Source organism: Fusarium tjaetaba, assembly GCF_013396195.1.
Source record: "Fusarium tjaetaba strain NRRL 66243 chromosome Unknown NRRL66243_c0000072, whole genome shotgun sequence".
Classification (NCBI taxonomy): Eukaryota; Fungi; Ascomycota; class Sordariomycetes; order Hypocreales; family Nectriaceae; genus Fusarium; species Fusarium tjaetaba.
Window position 1 is genome coordinate 72,526 of NW_023501268.1, and position 12,857 is coordinate 85,382.

The window sequence follows — 12,857 nt, forward strand, 5'->3', positions numbered from 1 at the left end:
CCTGGGAGATCATGACCGCTTCTTGGCTAAGTAGCCAAATTAGGCAGTCTATCAGATTATCTTGGGAATTGCCTGTTAAAGTGTGAGATTAGCAATAAGTAGCCATACCAACCTGACTTTACTAGCGATCCTAGGTATTAATGTTCCCGTACACCCAGAACACTCCTCTTAGACGTGATAATTAGTGTCCATTCAAGCCGATTCTTCGAGTACGACAATGGAAACGAGAAATTAAGATAGACCACCAGGAACTATCCTTGCTTAAACTATTCGGTAGTTATCACTGTCCACAGTAGACACGAGGTTCTGGCATCGAAAATAGCCCTGCCAAGCAAATACAACTATGTCTAGCTCAACATAGAAATCTGGCTAGTGAACGAGCTGAAAATTATCATCCATGGATATCCTAGTCTTGAAAAGAGCAAAAAAACCTAACGGTGAAGTGAGTGGGTTAGGTTGTGCCACGAAATCGTCCAAGCTCCAGATCAGTTGAGATGGAGATTGTGAGATATGGCAGCTTTGACGATCCAACGTTCGAGAACGAGCGAAAGCCCAAGACTCAAGAGCGTGCTCACATGGTTATTCCTAGCTATATATGTTATGCATGTTTAGTTGCGTAATGTCATATCTGAAGGTCATTGGTCGACCGAGCTTTCTCTATCTCGATTGGTCGATCTACGGAGCTTGAAACGAGTAGCTTCATCGACCTTACCCTAGCTAATCGCCAATACTTATTTATCTCAGCTTCAGCTCCTTTGTGGCGATGGGATGATGGGTTGGGAGTTAAGTTGGGAATACTTCCTTTTTGCTACAGAGGCCTCAGTCCCGAGCGCCGGCGGTCTAAAGTTGTATGGTGAAGCTGTTGGAAAGATGGTTAAGGGATCACACTCCAGAATGACTGTGCTGTAGCTGAGCTGCACTCCGGGGCATGATTTCGAGAAAACAGGGCCGGAATAAGTATCTTGTGCGTTTCGTGTTCGTCTGCAAGTACAAATAACCGCCTCACTCTGGTGCCACCTCACCAGCATGATTTACTAAATACATACGCACACACGTGGAGGATGGGTAACGGGATTACTATTGAATATACCGCCGGCTTTGTCCATTTTCCGTCATGCCCTCCTTTGGTACAAGCAACGCTTGGCTGAAAGCGCTTCTTTGAAGATAATGAGGATGAGTAGCCACTGTCGTCTAGGCCCACTGAGGGAGCTTGTAGCATTCAATTTTAGAGACAATCAAGAGGAATTGAATCTTATAATTCTGTCCAGTGGACCGACATTCGACTTATGGGACTTGTGGCTCAATGGGATATCAGCCGGACAGAAGAATACAAGATTTACATGATAACACCCAGCCTTGATGTTAGCCACACTGAGAACTTTAAGGGTGTTTCGCCGGCCATGGTATATTCCAAGACCGACTAAGCTGTGCTGCTCTCTAATCATCGGCGCATATCTTATCAGATCTTATTTGTTTCTAAATATAAACACTTACGTGGTGATCCTCTATGACGTTCATGCAGTCTTTGATCGTCAAAGCTAGAACCAGGACATCGAATAAAGACAATGAGCCAGCTACGACATGATTAAAGACTCACAGTAATGTTAGGGCATTTATTCTGATAAACAAGCTGCCTTCCCTCTGACTAACTGCCTCTACTAGACCAAATTTGTGATTTTCCCCTTTGACAAGGGATTGCCTTACTCCAGGGATTTGGTTCACCATACAAGAATCATTATTGGAGACATGACTAAGTATAAGTAATGAAGAAGCTTATCTATTAGACCAATACATCCAGTCAACGTAGGGATCCTGAAATGGCTTTCCTGCGCCCTTCGAACAAGCAATCCTCAGAGCCCTTGTGCTGCGCTGTAAAATATTCGGATGAGTTTGGTAATACATAGACCAAAGTACAGGACCACTGAGCAGGTGTTATGAGACATAGCAAGATACCGAATTGCTATGTTGTGCCAGTGATTTCATCTCAACGCTATCAAGATAATCTGGTCAGAACTATGCTTAGTTGATTGTTGGACAGTGATGTACTTCCTGCACTAAGGATAACACCTCATGCTTTGGTAGATATTATGAATTGATCGTAGCTGTATCGAGGGTTTCCTGCTCTTCGTAAGTTTTTGTCGCCCTGATTGCACAGCGGTCGTATCCAGGGGGGACTGCGAGTCAGTTACTTTATATGGATTCTGTTGCATTTTCCTCTTTTGCGATGAACCGAATGGTAAGGTTTATTAATGGGAATTCGAGTTTGATATTTGGCATGAGATATCTGGTCGTTTGGAGATACTGTTCGGGCCATGATAGCCAGCAAACAGCTAAATTAGACGAGGTCTAGAGAGATGACACTCAGAGCTTAGAGCCAAACCAATTTAGTTGTGATCGGTCTGCGGTGAATGAACATATGATTGTGTTCTATACTACTATTGAGCACGAACAAAACATATAATATGTCAAGTTGCGATGGGGGTTCCTGTCTGTTGGCATTGAGTGGCTAAGAGATCAGCGTCCTACAATCTTTGGCGACTCTGCGAGTGTTGATAGAAGACGGTGCATGAAACAAAAAGTAACTAACATACCAATAATAGAATTAGGTGAGAAATAAGATGGCTTATCACCGTTGCACACCATGGTTTGAGGCAGGGAACGACTGGTATCAAGGCGGAAGAGTCCAGATGCGACACCACCAGAGGGAGATCCGTATTTGGTGTTGGCTTGAAAGGCCTTGCAATTTATTGAGAACCTGGTTTAGCAATATTATGTGCTCTTCCATATCGTAGCCGCAATACTCAATGTTCGTTCTCGGTGCTCAGGGCCAATCTGAGCATATTGACACATGATTCAACATCAAGGGCGTTACCAGCCTGTGTCCTTCCTACGATATGGAAGCTGTCATTTGAATTACATTCAAGGTACGCCCCAGTTCAGAAAAAGGGGAATGATTGCATCACCGACATTGGTATCATGAGAATAGAGAGAATTGTATGGCAACGAGATAGAAGTTGGAATGGATAAGTAACTGAAAGTTGGCAATTCGGATATGTCTATCACAAAACTCTATCTCGATATTGATAGATGATATAATATTGCAACTCGTCTCTGAACAAGATCGCAACTCAAAGCTTCCCCTTGGTCTGCTCCCTCTTCCTCATGGCCTGCGCCGACCTCAAAAGCGCATACAGGCTCTGCAACCTAGGCATCTCAACACCTCTATCCCTTGCAATCCTCACAGGATTACCCAATATCACTTCAAGCTCTAAAGGCTTGCCTGCTTCCCAGTCCAGAAGCATGCTTGGCCTTGCGCCCTTATTGCGGGCTGTGCTTTCAACGATCTTCTCAGGTTTGGCCATACTGTCTGGGAAAGGTCTGCCGAGGATCTTGGGCACAGCATCTCGAATCTCATGCATCACGCCTAGTAGATGTTTCTGGAGCTCGTCATCTGCTACCATGTCGGCATTGCCACGGCCACCTGAGAGCACAGCGGAGGGGTTCATGGCTGCGTTGATACAGAGCTTGTGCCACCGCACAGTCTGAAGACCGACTTCATCATGGGGATCCACGTCTTTGATACCACCCAGTTCTGTCCACCAACGACGCAGTGCTTCTGTCGACTCTGTGCCACGACGGCCTAACTCCGAGTCCTTCGAGGCTAAACCATCTGTGTAAGGTCCGATGCTGATACGCGTCCAGCGGTTCTGACGAATAGTACCAGGCGAGGTTTGCTCTGCACTAACAACTGTAACAGCGCTGACGATGGGGTTATTAGGGAAGCGTTTGCGGAAGGGCTCCTCTACGCCGACACCATTCTGGATGAGGACGATGCATGACTTTGGGCCTACCAAGGGCTCAATGATGGATGAGTCATCGCTGATATCTGGAAGAGCCTTGGTTGTCACGAAGATATAGTGCCAGTCTCGCTTTGCGCCTGATGAAGTGCCAGCAGCGGCAGCAGCATCGACAGAAGGGAAAGCCGCATCAGGGTTGAAGGTGTAGTCACCAAAGCTTCGTGTCAGAAGCTTGACACCGTCTTTTTGAATAGCAGCATAGTTAGAGCGAGCCACGAGAGAGACGTGAATGTTTTGGGATGGCTATCATGATTGTCAGTGAGTGTACCAATGCAGGTTATCATGAAGTTGGGTACGTTACATGATGAAGGCGTGAAGCGTAGAAGCAACCAACGGCGCCAGCACCGATGAAGATGACATCAACGCGGCTATGACAGATGCACATGTTAGCAACAGTTTAGACGTGACTTATGCGCAATTGAGTATGCGTATGATGGGTGCTCCCTGGGTACCTGTTGTCTGCCATGATGCCGATGTATCGGGCCTTTCTGTCCTATGCTCAGCAGGGCACCCAATGAATGGCGTTTCAATTAAGCCGAGAGATATCTCTTATTAAGGCTTGATGAGCAACGAGTCTATGTACTTTGTATTTCTCCGATGCAATAGAATACGAGACTCACACGAGGTTGAATTATAATCATGAAGCTCTAGACTACCTTAACTCAAGCTTCAAAGCAACCCAGCCCCGCCACTTCCGCCCCGAACACCGAGGCCCATTCCGTAAGGGGACCGAGAGGTTGGAGATGGAGCACACCATCGGAACCCAGCAAAAGCCAAGCCTTACATGGAATATCTTGTATACGATACTTGGGCTTCGATACGTACGGAATACAGTGGCTGTCTTTATCACTGAAATCAATTAAAGACCATGCCCTCATCTTTTCCCGTCGGCCGATCGACCGCCGTCATAGCAGACCCAATTACATGCATACATACGGATACTTGCCCTCTCAAAAGGATCATGAACCTCGACAACACCATCTTAGTCCCAGTGATCGGCCCTCACCTGCTGCATATGGCACATCCTTCCATCTCATCGGACCCAGCCGTGCTCGTCACGTCACTGGCAGCATGGCAAGCCATGTGAGACTTGTGTGATTGAACCAGATAGAAGCACTGCATTGGCGAACACAAGACAAGCACAAGTAAAAGTAAAGTCAGGCCAAGTATGTAGACCCGCCAACATCGGATAGTTTTGGCATCAAACAGCCCAAGTTCCAGCTTCTTCTCGTCGTGGTTCACTCCGAAACACGGCAAATGCAACACGAGACGAAAACCAGTTGCTCTAGCTCCCTTGGTCTCCCGCAATGTGTCAGCATCGTTGTTCAAACAAGGCAAGTCATCAAGGTAGAGCAAGCAAGCAAGCAGGTAATCAATCAACTTCCATGTTAACCATCTCGGGAGCTATTCACACCCAAATTCCTAGTTACCAATCGGCGACGCCGTTCGTCCGGTTCGGAACACCCCGCCGATCGTTGATGATCGGTTTTACTAGAGAGTGATTGCGATATTCGAATACATACATACCTACCTATGTACTCGAGTGACCAGAAAGACACGAGACAGGCAGGGTATGTATAGAGACCAGCAGCTATCGCCGTCAATCCCACGCGACGTAAGCCACATTCATGATGCAAGGTAGCCCTCATGATCCCAACCAATGTGTCAACTGCCGCTTCATCCATCTCGCAGCTACTGGAGCTGTTGTTGTCATCAAAAACTACTGGTCGTTTTTATCGACCTGGCTGGATATCAAAATACTACAGCATCATTCCTTTCTTTATGTGCCTACAGCTGATTCCCGACTTGTCCAAGAAGTCAAGACGACATTCTCAAAGTCGGGTGCCCAGCAACGAGTTCGGATTTATCTATGCCAGAGCAAAAACATCCAGGTCTATGGAGAGCAGACACTGAATGCCGATTACCACGCTGAGAAAATCCCAACGCGGTTGTTGGCAAACATTACACACGAGAAACTGTTGGGAACATGTTAGTGTCACAGAAACGCGATTATAGCATTGCCTCATGCTTGAGGCTCTCGCAGTAGGCAGATGCAAAGATGATGCCATGCTTAATGGCGAATAGCTGCTAGCCCAGCCATCTCAGGTAACACATTTCGCATCCAGCATTCGGATCCAAATGCACGTAGCCGTGTCGGAGACGGCCGCTTCCCAAGACAGCTCAGAGATTCTCAGATTAGAACCATGACGAGAGAATCGACGCGATGATAGATAGCCTTGGGCTGCAGCCGCTGCCCGGCGATCAGCGCCTCAGTGTGGTATATCTTGTTGAATACCTCGTGGCGCCCAGTGGAATGGTTGTGGTTGTGGTTGTGGTTGACCCCAACTTTGTGAGCTTGTGTGGTTGCAAAGGGAAAAATTTTCAACTTGTGAAAGATATGGGCGAGTTTTGATTTTGCAATTCGGCCTGGTCAGCGTGGGGGTGGTTGTGATTAAGCGATGGCTGGGTTGACCAATTACATGTCCCCTTTCTCGAATATCTTCTGAGCCAATAGAAGCTTCGGGGCAAGGCAAGGCATCATATTTGAACCAATCATTCGAGGTCACGCTCGAGTTGCCTTTTACGGTCGGTCGTCAACGGCCCGGCCACCGCACTCGTTGCTCTGCGGTGCGGTCGTAGGCACAGGCTCATGATCCATTGATAGCCACTCCATTCTCATAATAATAAATGGGGAATCATGACAAGCCGGCCCGTTTGTTTGTTTGGAGACAGACTCCTTTCAACTTTGCCTTGCCCACCAACACCCGCGGCTGCCCTTGGTATACCGAGCCTACCTCATGCGCCGTGCCGTGCCTGAAAGCGGTAGCCCCTGGGAGACGAGGCTCTGTCTGTGTCTGACAAGACCAGGAAACTTTGCTAATTAATGCCGTGGTCAATGAATGGATAGAAACTGTCTTTTGCCAATTTCAAGCGGGTGCATGCTATTCCGTTCTCGGGTTTGGTTTTTCGTGGCGCTTGACCGTTCAACGCTTGATTAGGGCTCGTGTTTCGTTTCATTTTCACATCGATTCATTTCATTTCACATCATTTCACACTTTCCGCTCGCTCGGTCAGCAGGTCGCAGCAGATGGTGGTAAAGTAATGGGACTCCTAGTACTGTACCCATCCGGAGAGGCTCAAGAAACACATGACAAGGGCGACCCTCACCCTCTTACAGCACAACTTGCTCTGACCTGAGACGAGGAGATTCGCCATGGATCGAAGCAGATGCGGCTAGGCGGAAGCGCCATCGCAAGAGTCGACGTGCAGATTGAACCCAAGACTCTTTGGGCATCGCGTCCAACATACCTAGGCTCTAGCTACCGTCAAGCGTCGCAGATGAGCCCCATCCATCGCCAACAAAACAAATGTGAACGGCGGATACGTACAGCCATGAGCCATCCATAAAACTGCCGGTGTAGTTTAGTGAGATTAGTAACCACATAACGGAACCGGTCAACAAATCTCCTCGGGTCGGTCTTGTAGGCGAATCATCGTTTCCTGGTAAGCGGTATCGAATCCTCATTCCATGGACGAGCGGCCAACTCCATACAGGCGTGGCCAAGGTCTTGAACGCTGATCAGCAGCATTTCGTTAGTCTGCATGGTATGTACATACATAGTACCGGTAGCTTTGCAATGATCATCCAATTCCACTCTGAGCATGGGGTAAAAACTTACCTAAGAAGCACGGATGCTAAAAGGAAGCCTGAGGATTGAAAGTCACAAAAGTCTGCTGAGGCTGGCTCGCTCATACCACAGAGGTATCGGTGCTGGTTCATATGCAAGAGCTGGCACATACTTTTTTCTGCGGGCAATCAGAAAGAAGCCTGACAGCTTGGTCCAAGCTCCCTCCGCTGTACCACAAGGATGCAGGGGCGCAGGCTTCCTAGGCTTCTAGAAAAGCTGCTGGAACCTAGCAGATCAAGGGTCGGGGTGTGAAGCCAGCAGACAGCCAAAATCCTGTTTGGGGGAATTCCGCTACAACGCCAAGAGCCAATCATGTAAGCATATAAAGATGCGGGATGGTGGGGGCGGGCAATGGGGCCCCGATGGGATGTCTGGAGTCTTAGACAAACCCAGGCAAGGATTCCGGTCTGTTTTCGAGTGACTTGGGGAACGGTGCAAACTCGAGACATCCAGCACTGTCTCGAGCTTCTTCATGTTGGCTTCTCGTTTTGGTTGTGTTAGTTATGGTAGGATGTCCGTCCAGTGTTGTTGGCGGACCATTTCATTTGCATTGTCGAGTCTATCAACCTGACACTGGCAACGGGCGTAAACCAACCTACCCCTCTGTGCAACTTGTTGGCCTTCGTTACAAAGCATCTCCTGTCTGAGCAACAAGGAGCCCAAGTCGCACAGCCGTACAGAGTAGACGCATGCTAGTCAAGCTTGCATACATAGCCCGGGAATGAGACCTCTCTTTGACATCTCCGAAGTAAGGATGAATGGATATCAGGCATTCCTTTCTTTGGCGCCTATGTGGAGAGTCTGTTGGTAATAAGCTGTTGATCGATAGTGGACCAAGAGGCTATAGTTAATTTCCCCAGGAAGTTATATGTATGGTGCATCTAGTATTATGTATCGTGAGCAGTGACAGGGTACATCAAGGTCCGTAATTCCCATAGATCTCAGGACATTGTCAGCAAATTCACCAACCCCTGCTTCACTCTTGGTTCTTCCCCAAAGATGCGGCAGAGTACTCGAGTTACAAGTGACAGTGACAAGTACAAGTAAGTAGCAGCAGCCAGGTGTGTACAGACCCTTGCGTGAGCCTCGTGGAGTAGGAGCAAGGAATGGTCTGCCAGAGTGCAGAATGGACCTCCGATCGCTGGACACGCCAGAGATCACTCTGGTACCTGCGTGACGTCTCTGACACCGCATATGTTGCGGTCAGGCGACGAGCCTTTCATCTTCCCATTTCAAGGCGGAATCTTGATATTCTAGGCATACACGTGGACGACACAGAAGTTCATATCGATCTTCCAGGGCGGTCAGATCTAACTCCGATGACCCCTCGGTATCCCACATCAGATTGAGGAGGGGGGCATAAAAGAGGCGGCTGTCGCTTTTCGCGGCTGCGGGCTTCTTTATACGTACCTAACTTGGTACTAGGTGGCAGTGGCTAGCCACCACAGAATGCGGAGTCCGGAATTGTCTTTTCCAGTTGCCAAACCCTTGGATATGAAGAAGTTATTCCAACTGACTGAACCTCGCTGGTTGGAGAGAATCGTCATTCACATGATGCCACATATAAGCGGAACGCTCACTGTAATCAGGCTCGTGGTCCTCCTCATTCTTTGTGTGGACAAAAGGGCTTGATATCAATTATCAGTATGTAGCTGGCGAGTAAGACGCCAGAGAATTAGAGTTCTTTGAATAAGTCAATACGCATGTTAGTCGACATACATAGAAACATCGCGGTACATACGATTTATTAATACAGACTACATACACCTAAGTAACGGCAGAAGTCGGGGTCCCGTCCCATGTTCATCAGGCCTGGCCGGTTCTGGTGGTAACCGGAAGCACGATGATTGGGAAAGAACTTGGTGTGCCCGGTAATAGATATCCCCCATGACCGCAAGCCGATTCTCAAGATTCGAAACACAGGTTCCCGCAAGTCGCCAAAGCGGATTATCCATAGATTCAGGGGCAATGCAGTGACAAAATCAACACGCACCACATGAAGTAAATAACATTGTTGCTGATTTGAGGACTACGTTCTGCATCACCCGAACGATCATGAACTGTCGCTGTGTTGAAGCCTCCTAGAAGCCATATTAGCTGGAAGACAAACTCCCGGCACCCGGTCGCCCGCACTATCCCGTCGGGATCCGTGCATCGCGGGGGAAGTTGGGGAAATTCAGGCGTCTGAGCTGCAGGATGCTAATGTCACAATATACAAATGTACATGAACAAAATCGAGAGTCTACCGCACCTCGGAGGGAATCCGTTTCTAAAGATTCCGGAGCGAATCGAAAGCAACAAAATTGAACCGAAGGTGCACCACCCGGGCGGAGACGGCTGGTTGGTTGTGCAATGCTGATGACGCGGAAAGGTTGAGAATGCCAATGGATGGATGGGTAATGTCTCAGCCACCCGCCCTGCACATCTAGAGGAAGCAATCAAAGCTCTGGACTGAGAGTGCTGAAGACTCCAGCTGAGGTGTCAATCTATGCGGTGCTTTCTTCTTTGGTCAGCTTGTCACAAGTTCAAGATCTGTGCTTCAAATGAGAGACGAAGCACCGCATATAGTCCGAAGGATTATACCAAGATAGGCAGTCCAACATGTAGATACATGTCGAGACAAGGCTACAAATAGCATCGGCGAATCTGTACAGCCAAGACTGCTCAGCCTGGGCTACCTAACCCCTGGATCGGCGGTCTGCACACAAGTGCACTTGTCATGGTAACACTGTCGGTGCTTAATTTGGTTTGGAGGGCACCCTGGGATCCAATGATTTGCAGGGTCCACGAGGGTCTTGGAGATGGCCATACAGACTGAGACATTGTCATCGCCTCGATGCACGTTCTCGGCATGCCTTGACACGAACACCAGAAGGAGCCTATAGCTTCATTGTCCGGCTCCGATACATGGAGACTGTAGGCCTGCATTGGTGCATAAAAGTGTATGATCTAGCCGGGGCGCTGGGGGCTCTGTGGATAAAAGTCTCCGGGACGATTATACGTAGCTATGGCTGACTTTGAGTAACAAAGCCGCGTGAAACTCTGGATAAGGGGCCTTAGCAGCATGGTGATGCTGTTGCCTGAGGCAGAATGGAGTCAGCATCGTCAATCGAGAAGCGACACACCGCGCAGCAAGTCGACGAGATGTATGACAAAATGATTGCCAGGGCATCAGCCATCAGCAAGCGAGAACGAGATTACAGCCGATGCATGGTTGAAAGGGGACTAGGTCGTATACTTGAATAGAGCCGCCCAGCAAAGTATATTCATGATGTATCGGCAATCAAACCGAAACTCCCAATCTCTCTCTCAGGGAGCCGCGGCGTTACTGTTTCTGCCAAGCACTCACTCATGAACAGCAAGACAAAAAAGTGTGGATGTAGGCGAGTATCCGTACTCTGTACAAGCGCGCCCTATCAAATTAGCTGGAGGCCGTCTGATGCAGGAGGATGCTGATAGGTGGAGCTGTTGAAGTGCAATCAATCAGCCTGATCTAGTACAGTGTGGCTACAGTGAGGCACAGTACCCACGGTTGTCTTCACTTGTGTGTTTTGCAGCGGCACAGACGGGAGCCCTGCAGTTTACATCCGTCGGCTCTGCCATTGTTTATGGACCGCGAGAAGTGAGATGCTCGGGTGCTAATATTATACGTGACAAGGGACATTTCAATAATACAATCAGCTTACCTTGGTCATTTCCAGCAATTGTGTAAGAACCCACCGACCAACCAACCAGAGCAAGGATTGCGAATTTCCGAACAGATACCGGCCACCGGCCACCACCAACTCAAGTTTGATGGATGGATGGATCGTCCCGAGGATGCTCCGCCGATAAGGTGCTGTGCTGCATGTACGTAAAACTTTTTCTTTTCTTTTTTTTCGTTTTTCATGACCTGGATCAAATCTGCCAGTCTAACCTGGTTTGATCGTACCCGTCTTAAGCTTCGGTACAGCCAATGGCTGAAGGGCATTCTCGAACTTGTTGTGCCGTGATCCTCGTTGACGAATGTCGAATCTGCCCTGCCCCCAGTCTGATAACCCCAGCCAAACGGCCACTAGACGAGCCTCTGAGATATGTCAGTGTACGGTACCGTCACGTCAGGTACAGGGCAGGGCATTGTCTGCACGCGACAATACCTGCACCAGAGGTTCCCAAGTTACGACAGAGCCGATGTCCGGCTGCATGAGGCGCCAACTAGGCGTCAGATTTGAAGCCCAAGTCACAGCAGAAGTGGATTTGATGAGGACACGATAATGTTACTGTCGTGTTGAATTTCACACAGTCGATTATTATCCCAAATAATATCATCTGTACGTAGCATGCACAGTACGTAAGTATCGCCCGGTGGTCCTGTCTCAGTTGCACTATTCGCTTCTTGACTCGAGACGCGGAGAGGCTGCAACACGAAGGATTAGGCGCAAGACCAGACAGAAACTGTGGCTGTTTTGACCCTGAACACTGGGATTAGGATGTAATTCAAGCCAGTCAGCGTCTCTGCTGAGTCCGGATTCTCCCATAAAGTTAAGCATGGATATATTCTGATCGTCCCTCCGTCCCGTTATGCCAGTCAACCTAATTTACCCGCAGACACACTCTTTTACGGTAGGCAATCCCGAAAACAACAACCCCTTCCCATCGTCCATTTACCTAGTTCCCGATGCTGAATTACTCTGTTCTGCTCTGCTCTGTTGCTCCGTGCTGCTGCTCTGAAATACCTTACCAATAAACAGGAAGGTGATGAAGAAACTGCCTTGTAATTACATGATAATCTTGCTGAGGACACATGTGAACTACGAATCCATGTCTAATGCCAATGCATGAGGCTCCTCTTTCCCTCTCCTCCTCCTTCTCCTTCTCCTTCTCCTTCTCCCAAGGTCCTCCTGCTCTTGCTCCTTCTCACTTTGTACACTCCGCATCTCTCCACTGTAATCTGTCTCGCACCAATCTTGCACTACTTCCCCCATTCAATCGTGATCCATCCACTATAACATTCATGGATAAATCACCATCCCACGGGCCATGAGCTCCACAAATCCCCCAAGCTCTCACTCGACAGTTGATTCATTCATGATGACTACCAAATGGCTAATAAGTTTGACGGCCTATGCGAGCGTATCAAATCTCGTCCTTAATAAACATACACGGCTGAGAGACGTCGATCTAGGAGCAACGCAAACGTAACGGCAGTATGTTCGGTAACATTTCTCCCGCTACCCCCAATCACACACACAAACGTATGTAGGTATGCCTAGCGATTCTACATCACAGGCTCGCTCATGACTGAACCTTTCCCTCGAGAAACAACTAAAGG

At 48.5% G+C, this 12,857-nt stretch overlaps 1 protein-coding gene across 1 annotated transcript; it reads right to left on the reverse strand.

The window, feature by feature from the left end:
- Positions 1–3,128: 3,128 nt before the first annotated feature.
- FTJAE_3865 (2-dehydropantoate 2-reductase) lies at positions 3,129–4,242 on the reverse strand (the record flags this gene model as incomplete). Its single annotated transcript, XM_037350209.1, has 2 exons — positions 3,129–4,100; positions 4,159–4,242. The coding sequence occupies 2 exons, from the start codon at positions 4,240–4,242 to the stop codon at positions 3,129–3,131; spliced, it is 1,056 nt and encodes a 351-aa protein (XP_037209031.1).
- Positions 4,243–12,857: the final 8,615 nt, after the last annotated feature.